Raw genomic sequence first — 21,326 nt, forward strand, 5'->3', positions numbered from 1 at the left:
TCCCCACAACACGACTCCGCTCCTCTCCAGTCGCGCTGCAGCGTGAGGCGGGAAGGCAGCCTCGGTGTGTGTGTGTGTGTGTGTGTGTGGAGGGAAAGAGCAGAGCGAGGCTTTCCCAAAGCAGAGCAGCAGCAGCAGGAGGAGGTGAGCGGGATGATGATGGAAGCCAGCTTTGACACAGAGGAGAGTTTTGATGATCCGTCCTGTCTCGCCCCGCAGCCCCCCGGCTCCGTGTCGCCGGCCAAGAGGCAGATCACTGAGGTCAAGGAGACCAAGATCACAGTGAGTACTGCAGACCCGAACCGAGCCCTCACCTCCTGCTCCGCTTTCATTCTCATCCGTCCCATGATGAGCCTTTAAGCAGCAGCGCAGCTCTGGGGTTCCCCGTCATTTATGTTGTGTTTGATGGATTGAAATCTGATCAAATGTGAATTTAAACCCTGCAGAACCTCATCGATGTTTTAGTGGAGGAACAAAAAGCTGCTGCAGAACCTGGTGGTATTTTTAGAGCCTGTCAGGTAAACTGATCTCTGACTGTTTGTCCCTTCTGGGTTTGGTTGGTTTTCCAGTTGAAGGGCTTCAGATGGAGCCGGTGCAGGTGAGCTCCGAGCCGGGCCGGTTTCTGAGAGGTTCTGTTGTCTCCAGAGCTCCAGACAGAGCAGCGGGTTACGTAACCTCCCAGCCTGTGACGGGGTCGGTGGGAGGCGAGGTGTGGGTTCTGCCTTATGTTCGGCTGTGGACGGACATTGTGAAAGAAAAAAATCCCAGACCTGCGAGGGATGCAGCAAGTCCAGTTTCCATGGTGACAAAGGCAAAAGCACTGATGATCGGCGGGAAAACAACAAGAGAAGGAGGGAGACGCCGCGGCGTTTGGGCCGGTCTGATCCAGTCCGTCCTCATCTGGTGGAAAGCAGGTGATGAGGAGTGGATCTTCCTCTCTGCTCACCTCACAGAAACTCATTACACAACCCAGCTCAGTCGCCATGGAGACGCACACGTCCATGACGGGCGGCGAAACGGATCCATGCGGGATCTTCACACATCGGAGGGAAGCAGCTGCTCTGCAACCTTGTTTTCACCTTCAGCGTTCGAATCGTCTGACGGAGTTTCAGCTTTCAGATCCGACCGTCGTCGGCTCGACCTGTTGATGCATTCTGGGAAAAAAGGCGAAAACTGAAAGGCGGTAATGAGGATGAGTCAGCTGAGGATGGACTGAGGATTGAAATCTGTAACGTCACAGAACCATGCAGTTCCATCCAAAGATGAAACCGTTAATAAGAGATTATATTCCCTCAGCAGATCATCAGTTCTTCTTTCTAACAACACGTCTCCCGGAACCTCACAGGTCGACTCATATTCCTCTTGATCCACATCCTGGCGCTGAGAGGAAACATTTTCTGTTTGGTATCAAAGCTCGTCACGTTTGAGCCCACAGCACCTTGACTCCTCCACCGTACAGGAACAGTCAGTCCTTTATGCCAGGCTGTTGGCATGAACTCACTGTAGGTCCATTCAGAAACACTAACAAACTAAAAGCTTGTTAGAAACAGCAGCTAACCCAACGCAGAGTCCAGTCTCTATGTTCCCCTTTGGTTCCCAAAACTTATCTGAGGAGTAATGGTTCTGAGGAACAGTCTTTCAATCATCACTAACCAGTTTATTTGCTCCAACATAAATCGGATCACACCAGAACCAAACTGCTTCAGCGTTTGTTTGCAGTAAATGACGACGACATGCATCCTGATCTGCCTGGATCCGTGATGTTAGCAGCAAAGACTCAACAGCTCTGTGTCCGTGGTGGTCCAACCAGCGGTGGCGGTCCAGCCAGTGGTCCAACCAGCGGTCCAACCAGTGGTCCAGCCAGCGGTGGCGGTCCAGCCTTCGTTTGGGGGTCCAATGTGGCTCGTCAATATTTTTTAGAACCAGCTCATAGAATAGAATAGAAGAATAGAATAGATTTCCTGGTGGATTCTCGCCTCAGTCGACATCATCAGCCTTTATTTTCAATCCGTAACCAAAGCAGCTGGAGAATTTATCATTCTGTGGTCAAACCTGGAGGCCCTAAAATTTCTATCAATTACAACAGAACCGAAGGAAGAAATGCACCGGCAGATTCCTGAGGTGCTGTTCATGGTGAGGAACACACTGCCTGACCCCACCTGACTGGAACCGACCCACACATTAACGGGGCGGCTCTCGTTCCATCCATCAGTTTCAGCTGCAGCAGCTCGTCTTCGATGCCCTGCAGCATCTGGATCAGCACCGGCCTTTTCCTGGACTTTTCAGCCAGAGCAGAGAAAATCCCTCAGCTTTGGCCTCGGTGAATCCGTCCGCTGCTGTGGTTCCTGCCTCCACATGGAGGACAAAATGTTCACTCACATGTTCCAGGCGTCATAAAAAGGACTTAATCTCCTTCACCTGTAGTGGTCATAATGTTTGGCCTCATAGACAGCATCAGTCTCAGTACTGAAACCAGAAACCATCCCGTTTGCAGTTTAATTGATTTGTAGCTGAAGGTAAATTTGTGGAGGAAAGGAGGGGATATTTTACCACAAAGTAATTTGTTGCTTAGCAACAGCAGCAGTTTCCTGAAGCTCGTTGCTCAGAAATGAACACGGAGCTGCTCTCATCTCTCATCTCTCATCTCTCATTTCTCATTTCTCATTTCCTTCATCACCGTGTCATGGTTTTTGTCTCTGTGCCGCAAATAAATGAAGCAGAAGTGAAACGTGTGATGAGCAGCAGCTTGGCTCACCTGAGGCGCCAGGATCAGAACCGCCAGGATCAGAACCGCCCGGATCAGAACCGCCCGGATCAGAACCGCCCGGATCAGAACCGCCCAGATCAGAACCGCTGAGTGGAGACAAAATGTTCCCACTGGCCAAACAATCTGCTCCGTTCAAACATGAAAAGCTGCAGCAGCATCCTGGGCGGATCTGTTACACACTGGGTCACAAAGGTAATCTGGATTCATATTTAATCCTAAGCCCCCCGCAGCGCCGCAATAACAGGCCATAAAGGCGCAAGACGAGCGGCTCGGTGTGGGAAGCAGCGCTGCTGATGGATGCTGAGGCGGCGCAACAGAAAACCTGGAGCCGTGACAATCAGTGTGATCTCTGAGGCAGAGCATGAACAAGGCGACCGGTCGGTTCATCATCGCTCCGCCGCTCTGCGCGTTTCCTCTGCATATCAACGCTTACATAACGGGCGGGACGATCTCTGCTGAAGCTGTGAAAAGCAGCAGAGATCAGAACCAAAGATCCTGTGATGCAGCTGCTGGAACCAGACAGACATTAATACCTAATCATCCTTCACTGTTTACATGCAGCTTAGAGGAGCCAATTATATCTAACAAACTTCAATGTTCTGCACAAAGCAGCATCAAAGCTTCTCGTTATGACAAGCAGCAGAATCTGATGACAGGATCAGCTGCAGGACGCATCAGTTCCACCGTCACAAACATGACGACACGTTTAACATCGACAGAAACGTCTGAGTTTTACTCTGGAGAAAATCTGCAGCTTTAAATACGACAAAATATCTGTTGTTTAAGTTACAGCCAAGAATTAACAGCAATAATTTGGTTAAAGGAAAAATCAGGTTCATTTTTTATTCATTCAAAAATGTCAGAATTTCAGACAAAATGTTTAATTAATAATCTTAATATTTAGTTTCTAGACTAAATATATACCTCCAAACTAAAGACTCAGTTTGCAATAAAACATTTTTCTTGATATGCAAAGTCACCAGAAGTGTCCTATCAAAATAAAAGCTGGATATCGCAAATATAAATTCCTGCTATTTATATTTAGCCTCAAGCTAAACATTTAGCTTATTTACTGGCTAACTATTTAGTTTGTTTGCTAACTAAATGTTTAGTTTAATGTTGAATATTTAGCTGAATTCTAAATATTATAATATAAGCAAATAAATGATTCGTTTTGCCAACTAATTTGCTTGCTAACTAAATGTTTGATTTAAAGCTAACTAATTAGTTTGGAAACTAAAATAATTACTAACACAATAATTAGCTTGCTGACCTTTTAGTTTGAAGATAAATAATTAGTTTGAAACTCTGATATTAATAAATGACCAAATAAAACTGTACAAATATGACTTTAAAAAAATCAAAACCAGGTTTTTCTCTTGGAGGTCAAAATGTTTTGGTTCATTTTTGACGAAGTTTCCAGCAAAAAGCCAAAAGCCGCCAGAAGCTGTGACTGTTTCACCTGAAGCTGCTCGTTATCGTCCATCAATAATCATTTAGCGCCTCGGATGTTTGGTGCGACACAAGCTGCCGGCACCACGACGACGGTTTGAGTGAATATTTATAGGCAGAAACTGTTTCCACCAGAAATAAACATTTCAGCTTCATTATTATTTACTGTTTTTTTATAAGGTAAAATTAAAAGTTGATCCTAAAAACAACAAAGTTTATCTGACAAATGAAAGAGTTTAGTTGTGTGGGTTTGGTTTCTGGGTTAAAGGTGATGTTTCTTACACACTCCCTTTGAGGCTGAGATCTGGGCTTTGACTAGGCCACTCTAGAGCCTCCACTGTGGTCCAGTGGAGAGTAAATGTTCTGAGTTGATGCTGCTCTGGTGTCTGAGCAGCTCAGTGAAGATTCCTGCTGAGCTGGGGGGACATGTCGACGAGACGCATTCAAACCTGAATTATCTGTGATTCTTTGTTGTTTCTGCTGCTTTTAAATCAGCTTCGCTTCCTCTGATGCCCTCAGTGGGAACGTTTTGCTTTGCTTTAATTAAGACATCTCTCCAGCTTTCCAATGTTAGCGTTTCAGTAAACATCCAAGAGCACAGAAAAAATCCCTGTTGTGATTTAATCTGAGCAGAAGATGAAAGCAGCTGGGCTGAGTCAGATGTTTGTCTCTAGGTGGTGAAGCAGCAGCAGCAGCAGCAGCGACAGCTACAGCTGCAGCAGCAGCAGCGTGGAACAGTATTGGCTGTAAACAGGGTGAATTGGGGAGTTTGTGTGTTTGTGGGTGAAGCGTCCCGTCTGCGTGTCCCAGCCTGACATGCCGGGTTGGGACTGTTAGGATCCCAGATGGCAGCATTACATAATCAGAATAACTGAAGACGCTGCAGCGCGAGGAGGCCGGACTCGGCCGGACTGTTTACGTACAGAAACGTTTCTGTGGCTCCCTCAGGGCGTCGCTCTCGCTGTGACCTTTAGGCTCCTCAGCACCGTGACCTTCAGCAGTCTGTCCAGCCTGATGTGTGCTTGTGTTGTTGCAGATAAACTGTGTGACGTTCCCGCTGCCAGGAGAAGGTCCGGAGCAGCAGCTCCTCAAGCCCAACGAATGGAGCTACTGCGATTATTTCTGGGTGAGTTTCTGGAGCGACTCATTCCCGATATAGAAACCTGCAGGAAGTCAGCTGCAAAGCGACTGCAGAGCGGCTGCAGAGCGACTGCAGAGCGACTGCAGAGCGGCTGCAGAGCGACTGCAGAGCGGCTGCAGAGCGACTGCAGAGCGGCTGCAGAGCGGCTGCAGAGCGACTGCAGAGCGGCTGCAGAGCGACTGCAGAGCGACTGCAGAGCGACTGCAGAGCGGCTGCAGAGCCGCTGCAGAGCCGCTGCCTGCAGCGACTGCACAGCGGCTGCAGAGCGACTGCAGAGCGACTGCAGAGCGGCTGCAGAGCGACTGCAGAGCGGCTGCAGAGCGGCTGCAGAGCGACTGCAGAGCGACTGCAAAGCGACTGCAGAGCGGCTGCAGAGAGCGGCTACAGAGCGGCTGCAGAGCGAGCGACTGCAGAGCAACTGCAGAGCGGCTGCAGAGCGACTGCAGAGCGGCTGCAGAGCGGCTGCAGAGCGACTGCAGAGCGGCTGCAGAGCGGCTGCAGAGCGGCTGCAGAGCGACTGCAGAGCGGCTGCAGAGCGGCTGCAGAGCGACTGCAGAGCGACTGCAGAGCGACTGCAGAGCGACTGCACAGTGGCTGCAGAGCGACTGCAGAGTGACTGCTTCACTCCATTTCTGCCTGATTTACCGTTTCTCCATTTTATCTTCTGTAACTAGAAGACACTGGTCAAAGAAAAGAAACTAAAACAACATAAAAATAAATACCAACATCACGACTGAACTGCATCCAGTGTAATAATAATGTATTAACAATTATTTTACAAAGGCAGCAGAACTTTTATTTAATCCTCTACCAGTTTTATAACTTTGTTTATGAACAGAGAAACAAATAAAAACAGATAAATAACTGAACCTCTTCATGAAATCCTATTTTATTTTTCTATCTAATATGTAGAATATTAGATAAAATATTGGTTTTGATGCAACAATTTCTGTAAGAAACAGAAAAAATAAAATAATTCATCGCTCCGTCTCCCCAGTCAGGCTCCACTGATGTTTTCCATGTTTAATGTGACATATGTTCAGCACAATTCTGCTAAAATTTAACATTTTAAGGGCAAATCTGAAAGTAAAGCAGCTGTAATTATCTGTATTAGTCTGCAGATTATTAAAGTGAAATCCTGCTTCCTGCTATCTGGTCTGACCTGAAACAGCCCAGTTTGATTTTCCAGGCGTTAATCTGGGTCAAAGTGGCATTTGGGATAAAAAAAGACAAATCAATGTTTGGACATGGCGGTGGCAGCATCATGCTCTGGAGTTACTCTTCCTCAGTTGGAATTAGAGGCTTAGAAACCTGAACAGCTCTAAATAACTATAATATCATTTAGTTCTAAACTGAAACCTTTGGAAATCTACTGAAGATCTGAATCAACAACAAAATGCAGCAGAAAATTAAACATTTCCCACGGCCTAGTCAAAGTTTAGAGCTAAATCCGACAGAAAATCCATGGAGTCTCTTGAGAAAAAGTCTAACATCCTAAAAGCAATCAGAAAAATCTTTGTCACTCGGTTGGTTTGTATTGAAAGAAGTTGTTTGTTGGTGTGACAGGAGAAGCTGCTGTTATTTTTTAACAGATTATTATCGGAGGCATAAGCCCGGGGTTAGGAGACGCTTCGCAGAGGAGCCGATAATCCAGCGTGAGTGGATTGATTCTCCACAGATCAGCTAATCCATAACGTGACTCACTGCTGGAACCGTCAGCTTCAAACCGCTCAGCCTCAAACTGATATCAATTTGCTGCAGTTGTCTTCTTTTCTTCTCCAACAAAACAAATTTAATCTAAAAAAATGTAAATTTTACAGCCATTAACAGCTTTTGTTGTTTGGAAGAATCTCTGCATCTTAATGCAGATTAAAGTGGATTATATCCACGGATCTGCATGTCAACAGTTTTCATCTGATTTTACTGTTTTAATAAATCAGTTCTGATTGAAACGTTTCCTCCTCCTGATGACTTCCTGTCCGTTCGCTGACCTGACGCCTCGCTCCCACGCGTGCTGTCACCGAAAGCAACATGGCTGCCACACGCCATCCAGACACGTTTGACACGAGACGCTGAGCGGAGCGGCCCTCAGCGGTGGCGCGTGAACGCCGACGCGCGGCCTCTCAGTCAGGATGAATCACAGCGCCTCATCGTTTCTGACTCACCTCTGACCGATCCCATGATGCTTTGCGCCGCTCCGCTCATGCAGCCGGTGTTCTGCTCCGTCCGCAGGCCGACAGGAAGGACCCGCAGGGGGCCGCCCACGTCACGGGTTTCGAGGTTCTGCTGCAGAAGCAGCTGAAGGGGAAACAGCTGCAGAAGGAGATGGCTGAGTTCATCCATGAGAGGTAACGGAAATCTGAGGCGCAGAAATGTGACGTTTCAATAAACCCTGAAACTTTTGATCAGGTCAGAACCAGCAGCGCTGACATCATGTTTGCTTTTATGTGATGAACCAACTCAGAATCGTTGTGAAGCACAACAGGAAGACAAGATGGCATTTTGGAAATATTCTCATTTGCAGAATATCAGATCTTAGTGATGGGAAGTTTGGCTCTTAATCTCTTATCATCTATAATCTCACATTCCATCTTAATTTGGTAAATCTGGATGTTTATGTTAAATAGTTATTGTATCTCTAAGAAGCGTCATGCTCGTTGAATGTTGTGTTTTTTGTTTTGCATTCGTGGCGTATTCCTCCTGGTTGGACTGAAACGTCTCCAACATTTCATACCTGATCTGCCTTAAAGTAACAGGCAGGATTTTATTTAAGGGCATCAGAGAACCTGGGGCTGAAAGCAAACAGACAATTAAAATCCATGTATAATTTTACATGAACTCCAGTAAAATGCAGTGAACCTTTCATTTTAACTTGATGAAATGAGAAAATGCAAGCTGTTGGAAGGGGCTGTAACTGTTTCCAACTGAAGTCGCCTTTTCTCCACTTTCTGCTCTTTGTGGTGGAAGTGACTCTGAGCTGGAAGCTGAAACCAGTGTTAGTTAAGAACCCTTCAAGCTAATTTCCCCTCCTGACCTTTAGCAGCAGGAGGCGAGTCATTCAGGTGTAAATGTGAAGGTAAAGGGCAGAAACGTGAGAACAGAAACAGTAAAACTCACAACAAGCTTCATCATCTTCTTCTTTTTAAACTGTCTTGAGGTTTTTCTTGTCCAGTCAGCTGACATCTTCATGTCTGTGTGTCAGGATAAAGATTGAGGAAGAATACGCCAAAAACCTGTCCAAGCTGTCGCTGAGTCCGCTGGCAGCGCAGGAGGAAGGGTGAGTGGGAGACGGAGCAGCGACCGGCGCTAACGCAGCGAGCGATGCTAACGCAAAGAGCGATGCTAACGTAGCGAGCGATGCTAACACAGAGATTGATGCTAACGCAGCGAGCGATGCTAACGCCGTGAGCGGCGCTAACACAGCCAGAGACACTAACGCAGGCAGAGATGCTACCGCAGCTAGTGATGCTAACACAGCCAGAGATGCTAACGCAAAGAGCGTTAGCATCTTTGCGTTAGCTCTGCTAGCTAACGCAAATTTCGCTGTGCTAGCATTGCAGCGAGTGATGCTAGCACAGCCAGAAACGCTAACGCAGCTAGTGACGGTAACACTGCTAGAGACGCAAACGAAGCTAGTGATGCTAACACAGCCAGAGACGCTAATGCAGGTAGTGATGCTAACACAGCCAGAGACGCTAATGCAGCGAGCGATGCTAGCACAGCCAGAGACGCTAACGCAGGTAGTGATGCTAACACAGCCAGAAACGCTAACGCAACTAATGACGGTAATACAGCTAGAGATGCTAACGAAGCTAGTAATGCTAACACAGCCAGAGACGCTAACGCAGCGAGCGATGATAACGCTACTCACAGCTCCCTCTGGTGGTCATCATGAAGCCATGCTTTTCCACTCGGCTACACACAAAATACAAAAACTAGATGGATGTTATTGTTAAATTATTTTTAAAATATGTCAGAGCAGAGTGTTGATTATTGAACCTCAAATGGCAGAAAATGACGTTAAATGGACAAGTTAACTGAAAACAGGCCAAGTTTTGATTACAGCAGAGAATCAAGTTTTGATCTGATGATGGAGTTTTAACTGCAGAGCAGGAAGTTCATTTAGCTGTTCACATTTTAAATGCTTGAATCTTTTCCTAACGTACTAAAATTCACTCATCCTCATCCTCTGCGGCACGAAGAAGCCAGAGAAAGTTGTTGAGTTTTAGTTTAGTATTTAATGATAAAGTTGTTGAGTTTTAGTTTAGTATTTAATGATAAAGTTGTTGAGTTTTAGTTTAGTATTTAATGATAAAGTTGTTGAGTTTTAGTTTAGTATTTAATGATAAAGTTGTTGAGTTTTAGTTTAGTATTTAATGATAAAGTTGTTGAGTTTTAGTTTAGTATTTAATGATAAAGTTGTTGAGTTTTAGTTTAGTATTTAATGATAAAGTTGTTGAGTTTTAGTTTAGTATTTAATGATAAAGTTGTTGAGTTTAGTTTAGTATTTAATGATAAAGTTGTTGAGTTTTAGTTTAGTATTTAATGATAAAGTTGTTGAGTTTTAGTTTAGTATTTAATGATAAAGTTGTTGAGTTTTAGTTTAGTATTTAATGATAAAGTTGTTGAGTTTTAGTTGAGTTTATGGTCATATTGCATGTACGCTCCATCCATGATGCGGATGTTTCCTCAGGACTCTGGGAGAGGCCTGGACGCAGCTGAAGAAAAGCCTCCATGATGAAGCTGAAGTTCACCTCAAGTTCTCCAACAAGGTCATTTCCTTCATCCACTCAGATTATTCAGATTAAATAAAGAAATTAGAAACAACTGTAAACAGAGACTGAATTTAACAACACAGACCAGATTAGGTCTGAATGATAATCATGAGTGAATTATCATATATGATCAAACTACTTTGAATTAAAACACAGAAGTTAGAAGTTATTCATGATGCTTCTAAAATAAACAATATTGATTATTATTGTTATTGCTGTTCAGATCAAGTTGATGCACAGAACAAAGGAAAATAGTAACAGTGATGTGATTAACTGGATTATTTTCAGAATATCTTTCTTTTTCTGTTTTACTTGTTTCATAAGAGGGACAAATGTGGCTTCCTTCCTTTAAGCCAGCTGACAGACAGTGTGCAGCTCTCATGTAATTTTTCTTAGCAGAGAGACTCAAGTCACTGCATTACGCTCTGTGGCATCAGGAAATGTTTGACAGCTGGAAACACGAAACCTCCATGAATCTGATATCTGCTGCATGTGAAGCTTTTCATATCCAACCACATCCTCTGGTTGACTTTCTGCTAAAGAAAGGAACCCATTCCAAGTGATGCAGAAATCCAAGACCTGATTGTGACAGGCCCCCGGAACCCGCAGGCCCCCGGACCCCGCAGCCCCCGGAGCCGCAGGCCCCCGGAACCTGCAGCCCCCGGACCCCGCAGGCCCCAGGCGGTGCAGGCCCCCGGGCGGCGCGGACTCGTTTCCCCATTTATAGAGGAAACAAGAATTAAATTACTCATTAAATCAAGTTGAAAGCTGGTTTTAAAAGACTGGAACGCAACATCAAACCATATAAACATGCAACAACAAATCAGTTTTATTATGCATTCATTACCAAACTGAGGAGTCGTTTCTAATCTAGAGGTTTATTCAGGACTTAGACTAATAAGACAAAAATCTCATATTAATAATGCAACATTCTGTTTCTGCAGCTGCACACGGACGTAGAGAAACCGTTGCTGACTTTTAGAGGCGACAACTTCAAGAAGGATCTGAAGAAGTACGACCACCACATCGCCGACCTGAGGAAGCAGCTGGCCAGCCGCTTCGCGGGAGAAGGTAACCAGCAGGCAGCTGCGTCAGGCGGCTCGCTGCTGGCTGCGCGGCTGGCTGCTGGCTGCGCGGCTCGCTGCTGGCTGCGCGGCTCGCTGCTGGCTGCGCGGCTCGCTGCTGGCTGCGCGGCTCGCTGCTGGCTGCGCGGCTCGCTGCTGGCTGCGCGGCTCGCTCCCACCTGCTGATTCAGCTCATGAATGGAAGCTGCTTCTGTTCTTCTCCTGGTATTTTCACGGCATGTGGATGTGGGCGGCAGCCGCATGGCCTCCTGTTATTTCAACCAGCAGGAGAAAAACAAGCCTTCATGTCTGGCAGGTTCACTGAGTTTCTGAATGCTTATGGAAACCTGCACCAATAACTGGTGAATTATGAAATATGTATATTTGTTTTACATTTGAGGTTGAATTAGTGCAAATGGTGTCAGTTTAGTGCAAAATTAGAAATAGATCAAAAAATGCAAATGAACAAATAATTTGGTTTCTTTTTTAAATAAAAACATTTCTACTGCCTAAAACGCAGCAACTTTATTCTTTTAGTCAAAACTGGATCAACTGCAGCTGAAAATGGACTGAGCCACACAGAGTAGAGCTGTGACTAGTAACTAGATTAACTCATTAATAAGGCAGAAAGAAACATTTTATTTACAGTGTTTAAACCAGGTGAAGCTAAAACTAGAAAATATTTACTGGTAAGGAAAGTTAGGCAAAAATGTTTCTAGTTTTTGTCAGTTTTGGCTTCGAGCTCTGACTGTTGTTCTTTCAGCTATTAAGCTTTTTGAGTCTCAATTCTCCAATCAACAATTAATTGATTACTGAAGTAGTTGATGTTTATTTCACTAATCAGTAATTCATGATTAATCTGACTAATCGTTCCAGCTATAGTTACGTATTTCTACAAGACTCAGAAGAAAGTGTCTCTGTAGCGCCGGCTTGAAGAGAAAAGTCTGAGCAGTTTGTGTCCAGCATGTGTAGGATCTGCAGAGAAGTTAGCTGAGCGTTCATCTACAGGAGTGTGTGTGTTGTGTGTGTGCGTGTTGTGTGTGTGTGTGTGTGTGTGCGCGTGTGTGTGTGCGTGTGTGTGTGTGTCACAGGCTCGTAAAGCCCTGGCAGACCGGCAGAAGGATCTGGAGGTGAAGACGCAGCAGCTGGAGATCAAACTCAGCAACAAGACAGAGGAGGACATAAAAAAGGCGAGACGGAAATCCACACAAGCAGGTCAGAGGTCAAAGGTCGTTCATCAATTTCTGAGTCAATCTGTTGTCTTGCTGTAATGACCTCTGAACTAAACCAGTTTCCATAAACATCAGCAACGTTTCTGTTTTCATTTTCTGCCACTTCGACCTGATTGTCAGAAATTTAATGCAAAGCTAAAGTTTGGAGTAATATGTAAAATGTAAATATATCAAATCAAAATGGAAAAAAAGATCCTATTTTATTGAGACAAAATGATTCTTTTGTTTGTGTTTTTGCAACAGATTTGATGGAGGACAGAAATGATCACATGTTGGATGTTTTTCTGAGCTACTCTGATGTTGTGATTCAATCTTTCAATAAAAATGGTAGAAAGTTGGACTTTATGTCACATGTAACTGACTCGGCAGCAGACTTTTGATGTCTTGATGCCCCCTGGTGGTTATTGCAGGCGTTACAGAAAAAAGGGAAAGTTTATAGATATAAACATCTTAAGTAGCTCTTAAATCTGAGCTTTTATTGGTGTGTAATCGTTGACAGGAGATGACCTGATGCGCTGTCTGGATCTCTACAATCAGACTCAGTCCAAGTGGTTTGAGGAAATGGTCACAACCAGCATGGTAACGTGTCACTTCCTGGTTCAAAACATTTCTCATGTTTTCGCTCATTGATATGGGTGAAACCTCGAGTTCCCATGGTTATGCAAAGGAGACGATGTCATGACTTGCTCAGTGGGATCGTTTTGTTTCTGGTTCTGATTGAGACGTTTCCTCTGCAGGAGCTGGAGAAGCTGGAGGTGGAGCGGGTCGAGTGGGTCCAGCAGCACCTGCGTCAGTACACCACCCTGCGGCACGAAACAGACATGTTCAACCAGAGCGTGCGTCTTTTCTCCTGCTTCCATTTAGACACGTTTTATTTCTTGTGCTTTTGTTTTTGAAGCTTATTTGTAACAAATACTTTCATGTTACTGTTTTCTGCTCTTCATTCTGCATCTGAAAATTAGAAATGTTTAGATTAGTTGTAGAAATTTGGCCAATTTGCTTAAAATCTGTTCACTGAATGTTGATCATTTATAGACCTGAACCCTCAGATGAAACTCAGAGTCAGCTGCAGCCTGGTTGTATGACATTAAACTGAATTACTGTTGAAAAATAAATCAATCTCATCATCTGTGAGAAGTCAGTCAGGAAGATTACTGACTGTCTTATTCTTAGATTTATTCAGAATAAAATGATTTCATTTATTTACAAAGCTCAAGCCGACTTCATGTTGTCAGACAGGTTCTACTTTAGAGACTTTTTCACGTCATTTTTGAAAACTGCTTTTTTACTGATGATCTGGAACTCCTCAGTGGATCTCCACTGAGATTCCATTCAAAAAGTACATTTATGAATATTATAGGTGGAATACGGAGTGAAAAAAAATCTGTTAATTTTGATGATTAGCAATCAGATAATTTCTTTTTGGACTGTGGGAGGAAGCAGCTGGAGAGAGAATCCACCATGCACAGGGAGAACATGTAGAAAGGCCAGGAATCGAACCCAGAACCTTCTTGCTGCACAGTGGAGAAATGTAACAGGTCCAGAGAGGATGGCTGGGCAAAGTCCATCCAAGAGTCTGGAGTTTGTTCCTCCCCAGTAGTTTCTGAGTCCACTGGGTTCAGGCTGAGCTGCTCGGAAGCTGCATGACGCTGTTTTGTTTCCAGACGGTGGAGCCGGTGGACCAGCTGCTGCAGAGCATGGATCCAGCCAAAGACAGGGAGCTGTGGGTGAAAGAGAACAAAACCGGCGAGGTTCGGCCTGTGGATCTGGACATTTAGGCGGCCCAGACCCGGACGCCCTCCGACCTGCTCTCAGTGTCGCCGGGTCGGCCCTGGTCGGCCCGGTCGGCCCGGTCGGCGGACGGTGCATGTGCAGCCTGCTGAGCTCTGACTTTAATCACAACGAGGGAAGATCGAACGCAGTCCTGGAAAACCAACGGATCAAAGAACCAGCATGTTCCTCCTAAAGCTCACCTGTCATTAAAGCATTAGCTTTCTGAATGCCATATAGCGTGCTCTGCTGTTACCTGTTGTAAATTTAATATATATGAAACAAATCTATGTTCTTTAAAATCTTAAATTTAGCTTCAATCAACTTTTTTCCATTTTGTGCTAACCAAACAAAAAGAAGAGAAAGCTACAGTCTCATTGTGGACGTTGACTTTATTTTAGATACAGATTCTGAAACTGAACGATGATGATGATGATGATGAATATATTTTCATATTTCTTCCTGGTTCATTTTGGTGGAAATGCATGTTCAACCCTCCATGCGCTCATGATGGTGGTTTTGTGTAGCCCATTGAATTTGCACCAGGTCGTCTGTGTTGTTCATTTAGGCTCTTTGTACAACAGAAACGTTCAGCAGTAAAATATCCTCACATGTTCAGAGCGTCCAGCGATTGGAACAGAAATTCAACTCCCAACATCAAATTCAGGCCGATTGGATCCAGTCTGCAGGAAAAGGTGGTCCAAGTTACACGAAACACCTTTCAGTGCCTCTCAGTTTCTATACCTGGATTGTCCTTGATGTCTTCTCTGCATCAGTGTACATTTGTAGATACTGGTTCGATGTATTTTGCTGTGAAACGTTTTGACAGATCTGCAGATGTTCAGGCAGGCGAGGTGTTAACACTCTACAGCGTTGTTTATTTTTAGTAAATATGCAGGGAAAATTTTTACGGTGTTGTTCAGCAGCAGAAAGCTAAATTGATGGATTTGTGTGCTGATCAGCAGATGATTGGATTATGCATTTCTAGATTGGGTGGATCCAGTTGCAGCGCAGAGCCAGACGAAGCCCATCAGATCCCCGTCTGCATGTGTTTACATTTCTCTGTCGTCTTCACATTTCCTCTGGTCTCTATGTCTTCGGTTTATTTGCTCATTTAATTCAGCTGCAAGGCACAATAAATATTTTGATGAAAGATAAATGTAAGCTAATGTTTTAAGTATAAATTTTGATTCTTAGTTTGCTGTTTTCACCTGGCTACCTGTGCAGGCTTCAGTAGAGTATTTGTTGTAGCGGTTCATCGTCGTGCGTCAGTGTTGTGCACTAAATGTTGTTACGTTCCAACTAAATGTTCCTGATAGGAGTTTGATGATGACGTAACGGTTGACCTAACTGGCCTGTGTGGTGACTGTTTACATTAAATCCAGTGTTTTCAGAATGTTTTGATCATTCGTGACCTCTGTCCCGATCGTGAACCGAGGAATGCAGTGTACAAAATAAATCTCCTCTGAAAATTAAACGGTGCACTGTCATTACGTAACGCTACAGGGAAGTCAGGATTGGAGAAATGTTCCATCAGCGGGAAGATGAATTTAAAAATGAAATTATCTGCTGTTTGCACAGACAACAGGTGCAGCACATCTCATTTGTAGCCAGACATAACTGTATGGTGTTATTGACATTTGATGCTGTATTAGAAATATCTGGACACAAACATGGAGAAAACTGTTGGAAATGACATGAAAAACAGAATAACTTCAAATTAACCTATGGGAATCAGAAATTATTTATGAAATGCAGTTCAACGGGTTTGTTGTTTTTTGATAAATATTGTAACAAAGTTTATAAGTTAGCAAACGGCTTCTTTGGTCCTGAACAGCCACGCCCCCACACCTGGCCACGCCCCAACACATGGCCACGCCCCCACACCTGGCCACGCCCCTCATTGTCGGCTGACCCTTTGCAACTACGCCAATCATTCGAGGAAGTAGGAAGTGACGTACTATTGACCCAAACAACTGAACTTGGTTCCACAAGTGGTTTTTGCCAGTTCGTTTGTGGCTCCTGCTTGTTCTTGTCTGAGTTAACTCACCTGTTGGGCTCAGAGATGGCGGGAGTTTCCAGCTTACGGTACTTCCTCCCTCCTGACCTCTTGGTCAAATTTCTGACTTTGCCTGAATTCAAACCACACAAGGCGGTGCTGCATTGTCTCCATGATGTTCCTTCTCCACGTGTTTGATATTTTAATCATAGTCCCTTATAAAGTGTCTGAATGTTTGTCTTCTGACCTTGTAAACAATATTCGCTGTGACTCTGCGGTCACACCGAGGGCTAACAGTCATTATGACAGACAGGCGCCATCCATCATTATTCCTCATTAAAGATTAGAAAATAAAAGTTTGTAGCTGACTGAGGAACATCCTGTGACCATTTCAAACTGAAATCAGTTACATAAAAGTGGCGTTGGGTCAAAGATGTCTGCTTTTATACCAGCTGTAAAGGAGCGCTTCCTTTTAACACCTGTCATGGCGGAGTGGGCGGAGTTCTGGAGAGCGTGACGTCATCCGCAAACGTTCTATCGACTCCGCCCACGTTGCTGCTGGGGGCAGTGGGGTTAGTTACACCTTAAGGAAATCTGTAGATATTACTGTCTTTTTGTTTCCACTTGACATATTAATGCATATCAGGATATTCGAGCTTTTAAAATCGGCAGTCTGAGGCGTTTCAGGGTCTGTCACAACTATTTCCACTTTGGAGCTAAATACGCTCAGCTGTGACCCCTGACCTCCGTTTTGCTGCCTTTCTTGACTGAAATAAATTCAACACCATCCAAGTACGGCGCAGTTCTCCGAGTTGTAAATGGCTTTTATTTCCAAAAAATAAACTCAAAATTTACTTTGTTTGATCCAACAATTAATGAACAACCAATCAGAACCGCTGCTTAAAAAGCTAACGAGTTTATAGTTGCCATGGTAACTACAGTCCAGGGAGGGGGCGGAGCCTGAAAAATTTGTTTTTGTTCAATCTGAGCAAAAACTGCAACATTCTCCAAATGGCTAAAAATTTACTTCTGACACTCAAAGGCAAACATGTTTAGATCATTCATTATTTCTGTAAACAGATTTCTGCTGATATTTTTACTAACTTCTGAGACAAATTGCAGGTAAATAAATAAATGAATTTCTCAGACAGAAATGAATTGGTATAAATTATACATATTCAAGCAAGTATTGCACCGTGTCAAGCCCCTATTATCCTGCCTGGACTCTTAGCACACATGCTAATACGTGAGTGTCTCATCTGACCTTCAGCTTTTAATAGGATTGGTTGATGCAGGCGAACTGTTAACCTGAGCCTAATTCCCCACATAAGAAGCTCTAGTTCTGACTTTTTCACAATTAGGCTAATGAATGAACCAAAGTGTGAACAAAACACGCAGCTGTCCGACTGCTAACGCTATTAGCAACAGACAAGCTGAACTGGGTGAGATATCAAAGACAAAAAGGTAATCACTTTTAATAACTTCATAAACTGCAAAGTTGGTACAAGTTTTCATACAAAAGCTCTAACAGGATTCACAGGCTGCCCGTATCAATTACCTGCTGGCTAATCTGAAGCTGCAGGCTTGGTTACTATCAGCAGGTGATCAATTCATTGGTTTAGCTGGTAACCAGAACAGAGTTCACAGAAGAAGAGACATAGCTCCAACAGGCAGATTAAAAAGGTCAAGAAAAACAGTCACAATGTTAGCTCCTGAATTATTGCTTCTTCTCTTTCAGCTTGTCTTTGATCCTCTGAGGTTCGTCGTATTGTATCAAGCGCAGGATGTCCTTGTTGTCCATCACTCCCTGGATGAATTCGCCCTCCGTGATTTTATCTGCAAAGGAAACAACATGTCTGCCTCAGAGGATTTTCTCACCTTAAAGCTGCTGCAGAGTGAAACGCTTTGATGAAATGTACCGTTTTCCTTCTTTCCGAAAAATGCCCAGATTTTTTCAGCTCTCTTCTCTGGAGTGTTTTCGTCTTCGGGGAGTTTCGTCTGGTCGTCTGCTGGGATCATGTTGAATATCGACTGCAGGAGAAAACCACAGAACGTTTTCAAGCAGTTAGTCTGAACTTTGACCTTAAAAAGATCAGGAAATGGCTGTCAGAGACAAGCTGACCCACAGCTTTAGCCAATGAATAGTTAATGGCTGAACTGAGACAAGAAGCGACCTCAGTACCCGAACGATCTCTTGGATCTCGTTCTTGCTGATGGTTCCATTGCCGTCCACGTCGTACAAGGCGAAGGCCCACTCCAGCTTCTGCAGAGTCTTCCCTCCAGAGGTGAGGTGCAGAGCGACGATGTACTCCTTAAAGTCCAGGGTGCCGTCCGCGTTGGTGTCGAAGCTCCGGAAAACGTGGCGTGCGTACGCTGTGGGGTCGGCGCCCGGGAAGAAGCTGGCGTAGATTCCTTCGAACTGCTCCTTGGAGATCTTCCCGCTGGGACACTCCTTCAGGAAGGACTGGTACCAGGTGCACAGCTCCGCCTCGGAGTACTTGGTGTTGGACTTGAGCTCCTCCAGGAGCTCCTTGGACAAGGCGCTGCTCTTGGTGTTCCCCATCCTGCTGCAGATCTTCCTCCTTTCCTGCGTTTGAGGGCTAAACGTGTGCAGAGCTCAGAGTTTCTCTGCTTGGCTGCCAAATGAGATTATGGTCATCACTATCTAAATCCAGACAGCTGTCCTGCAGAGGATAAACACGTCACAGCGTTATGACACCTTCACTGGGAGACACATTCACACCAAGCAGTAACAAACACATGGCACAAATCCACACATATATATATATATATATATATATATATATATATATATATATGCTTTATAACTGAAACATTGTTCTGAATTTATTTTCAATTTGAAAAGTTAATTCTGCTGCAATATTTTATTTGTGTTCTTATGTTTTAAATTTAAACTCATTTTCTTTTTTATTAACTATTTTTCTAGTTTGACATTCAAGATGTACATTATCTTGAATGTTTATGTATTTAATTTACTTAATTTCATGTTTTATTTTGAAAATCAATAATTATCAATAGTTGTCTGCTAATCAAAAACTGCAATTTATCAGAGAAAAAATCTATTTACTCTGTTGCTTCAACCCAGCAGCTTCACTGTTTCTTCAGCCTTATGATTTTGTAGTTTTGTGATTTTGTAGTTTTGTGATTTTGTAGTTTTGTGATTTTGTAGTTTCGGTCATTTAATTATTTTCTTAGTGATTTGGGTCTTCAAGTATCCGTCTTCCAGGGGATTTTTCGTTTCATAACTCCTTATGGAATATAGTCACAGTCTGCTTTAATAAGATGCAGGGATTTTCCAACTCCAAAAAATATTATCTGCACTCAGAAAGTTGCTCAGAAATATTTTGCTTTACAGAATCAGTTGGTTCCAATCAGAAGCACAAGGAATAGAAATAAAAACAATTAAATTCAATCTGAATATTTTATTATTTCTCATCTTTATGTTGTCAGGAGAAACAAAATGTTATTTTATTTCCTTGCATAAAATGCAGTGGTCTCTTTCTGCATTTCTTGACTCGTATGTTTTTGGTTTGTTTCCTTGCAGATGAAGTAAAATGTTGCTCCTCTTTTTTGTCTCTTCTCATTCCTGGAACTGGTTCATCATCTAAACTTTCCATCTCGTCCTGAAATTAGCCGGGTAAAATAAAGACGCGATTAGAAACCAGATGTGAAGGAGAGTTTTTCGCTGCTGACAGGAGGTGAGACCATTTCTGAGTCGTTCCTGCTGTGATGCAGCTGCACTTTGATCCTGGAGCAGGACGTCAGCGAGGATCTGACCCGACGCAGCCCGGGTCGGCCCGCGGCGGCCGGGGTCGGCCTGCAGCCCCGCTTGGCGTCCACCGCACACCCACAATGTGATGAGATTACCCATGTCTCCATTGTAATAATCTGGGGCCAGATTGCAAAGCCATCTGCTGCAGCGGCACCAAAACCGCAGCAAGTGGAGGCAATTAAAGAAACAAGAAAACAGAAGAACAGGAAGGAATTGTGGACGAGGATGAGAGATTACGGTCAGACAGAAAGATTTGAGAATAAAGTCTAAAATGATTTACAGAGGGAAACATGAAGAAGGAACATTCAGGGCTATTTATTAAATGATATGACCCAGTTTACCAATATTCTGCTCATAATGCCCTCCAGCCTTATTACTGGTAGCATTTTTTAAGCCTGGTCAAATCCCTAAAATAAAATGAATCTTTTATTCCATCAGAATAATCCGACACTGACGATCTTAAGCATCCACCTCCTCATTTATTTCAGCACTAATAATTATTGACACTTTTGTTCAGTAACGTGGAATTAGAGCCAGAAACTCCTGGAGTTTCAATTAAAAACAGGAAAGACAAGCAAACATGCTGGCCATGAATCTGAGAGATGGCCAGTCCAGTCCAGTCTAGTCCAGTCCAGTACAGTCCAGTTCAGTTCAGTCCAGTCCAGTCCAGTCCAGTCCAGTCCAGTCCAGTTCAGTTCAGTCCAGTCCAGTCCAGTTCAGTCCAGTCCAGTCCAGTCCAGTCCAGTTCACCCAGTTCACTCCAGTCCAGTTCAGTGCCACTCCAGTCCCAGTCCAGTCTTCCAGAGTCCAGTCCACTCCAGTCCAGTCCAGTCCAGTTCAGTCCAGTCCAGTCCAGTCCAGTCCAGTCCAGTCCAATCCAGTTCAGTTCAGTTCAGTCCAATTCACTCCAGTCCAGTCCAGTCCACTCCAGTCCAGTCCAGTCCACACCAGTCCAGTGTGGTTCAGTCCAGTCCACTTCACTGCAGTCCAGTCCACTCCAGTCCAGTCCAGTCCACTCCACTCCTGTCCAGTCCAGTCCAGTCCAGTCCAGTCAAGTCCACTCCAGTCCACTCCACTCCAGTCCAGTGCAGTTCAGTTCAGTCCACTCCAGTCCAGTGCAGTTCAGTCCAGTCCACTCCACTCCACTCCAGTCCAGTCCAGTCCAGTCCAGTCCACTCCACTCCACTCCACTCCACTCCAGTCCACTCCAGTCCAGTCCAGTCCAGTCCAGTCCAGTTCAGTCCACTCCACTCCAGTCCAGTCCAGTCCACTCCAGTCCAGTTCAGTCCAGTCCAGTCCAGTCCAGTCCAGTCCAGTCCAGTTCAGTCTTCCA

General features: G+C 44.3%; 2 protein-coding genes across 2 annotated transcripts in view; one reads left to right on the top strand and one right to left on the bottom strand.

Moving 5' to 3' along the window:
- The first annotated feature begins 52 nt into the window (after positions 1-52).
- On the top strand, positions 53-15,678 carry gas7a (growth arrest-specific 7a). The gene is made up of 10 exons (XM_055051888.1): positions 53-282; positions 5,256-5,345; positions 7,593-7,708; positions 8,563-8,637; positions 10,054-10,132; positions 11,080-11,361; positions 12,123-12,414; positions 12,931-13,010; positions 13,169-13,267; positions 14,096-15,678. Exons 1-10 carry the CDS (start codon positions 154-156, stop codon positions 14,207-14,209), a joined length of 1,356 nt encoding a protein of 451 aa, XP_054907863.1. The 5' UTR covers positions 53-153; the 3' UTR covers positions 14,210-15,678.
- A 1,972-nt stretch (positions 15,679-17,650) lies between these two features.
- Positions 17,651-21,326, bottom strand: part of rcvrna (recoverin a) — an 11,274-nt gene continuing 7,598 nt past the window's right edge. The window contains exons 2-4 of the mRNA XM_055052008.1: positions 18,383-18,884; positions 18,120-18,231; positions 17,651-18,036 (exon numbers count right to left, since the gene is read on the bottom strand). Coding sequence (XP_054907983.1) covers positions 17,918-18,036; positions 18,120-18,231; positions 18,383-18,763 — 612 coding nt within the window. The 5' untranslated portion in view covers positions 18,764-18,884 and the 3' untranslated portion in view covers positions 17,651-17,917. The remainder of the gene's footprint in view (positions 18,037-18,119; positions 18,232-18,382; positions 18,885-21,326) is intronic.

Source organism: Poeciliopsis prolifica, unplaced genomic scaffold (genome assembly GCF_027474105.1).
Source record: "Poeciliopsis prolifica strain line A6 unplaced genomic scaffold, Auburn_PproV2 SCAFFOLD034, whole genome shotgun sequence".
Lineage (NCBI taxonomy): Eukaryota > Metazoa > Chordata > Actinopteri > Cyprinodontiformes > Poeciliidae > Poeciliopsis > Poeciliopsis prolifica.

Excerpts from the sequence above, each read along its gene's own strand:
- gas7a (XM_055051888.1), top strand. The coding sequence starts at position 154 with ATGATGATGGAAGCCAGCTTTGACACAGAGGAGAGTTTTGATGATCCG. Across the intron at positions 8,638-10,053 it reads CTGGCAGCGCAGGAGGAAGG|GACTCTGGGAGAGGCCTGGA; the intron begins GTGAGTGGGAGA and ends ATGTTTCCTCAG. Across the intron at positions 13,011-13,168 it reads AAATGGTCACAACCAGCATG|GAGCTGGAGAAGCTGGAGGT; the intron begins GTAACGTGTCAC and ends TTTCCTCTGCAG.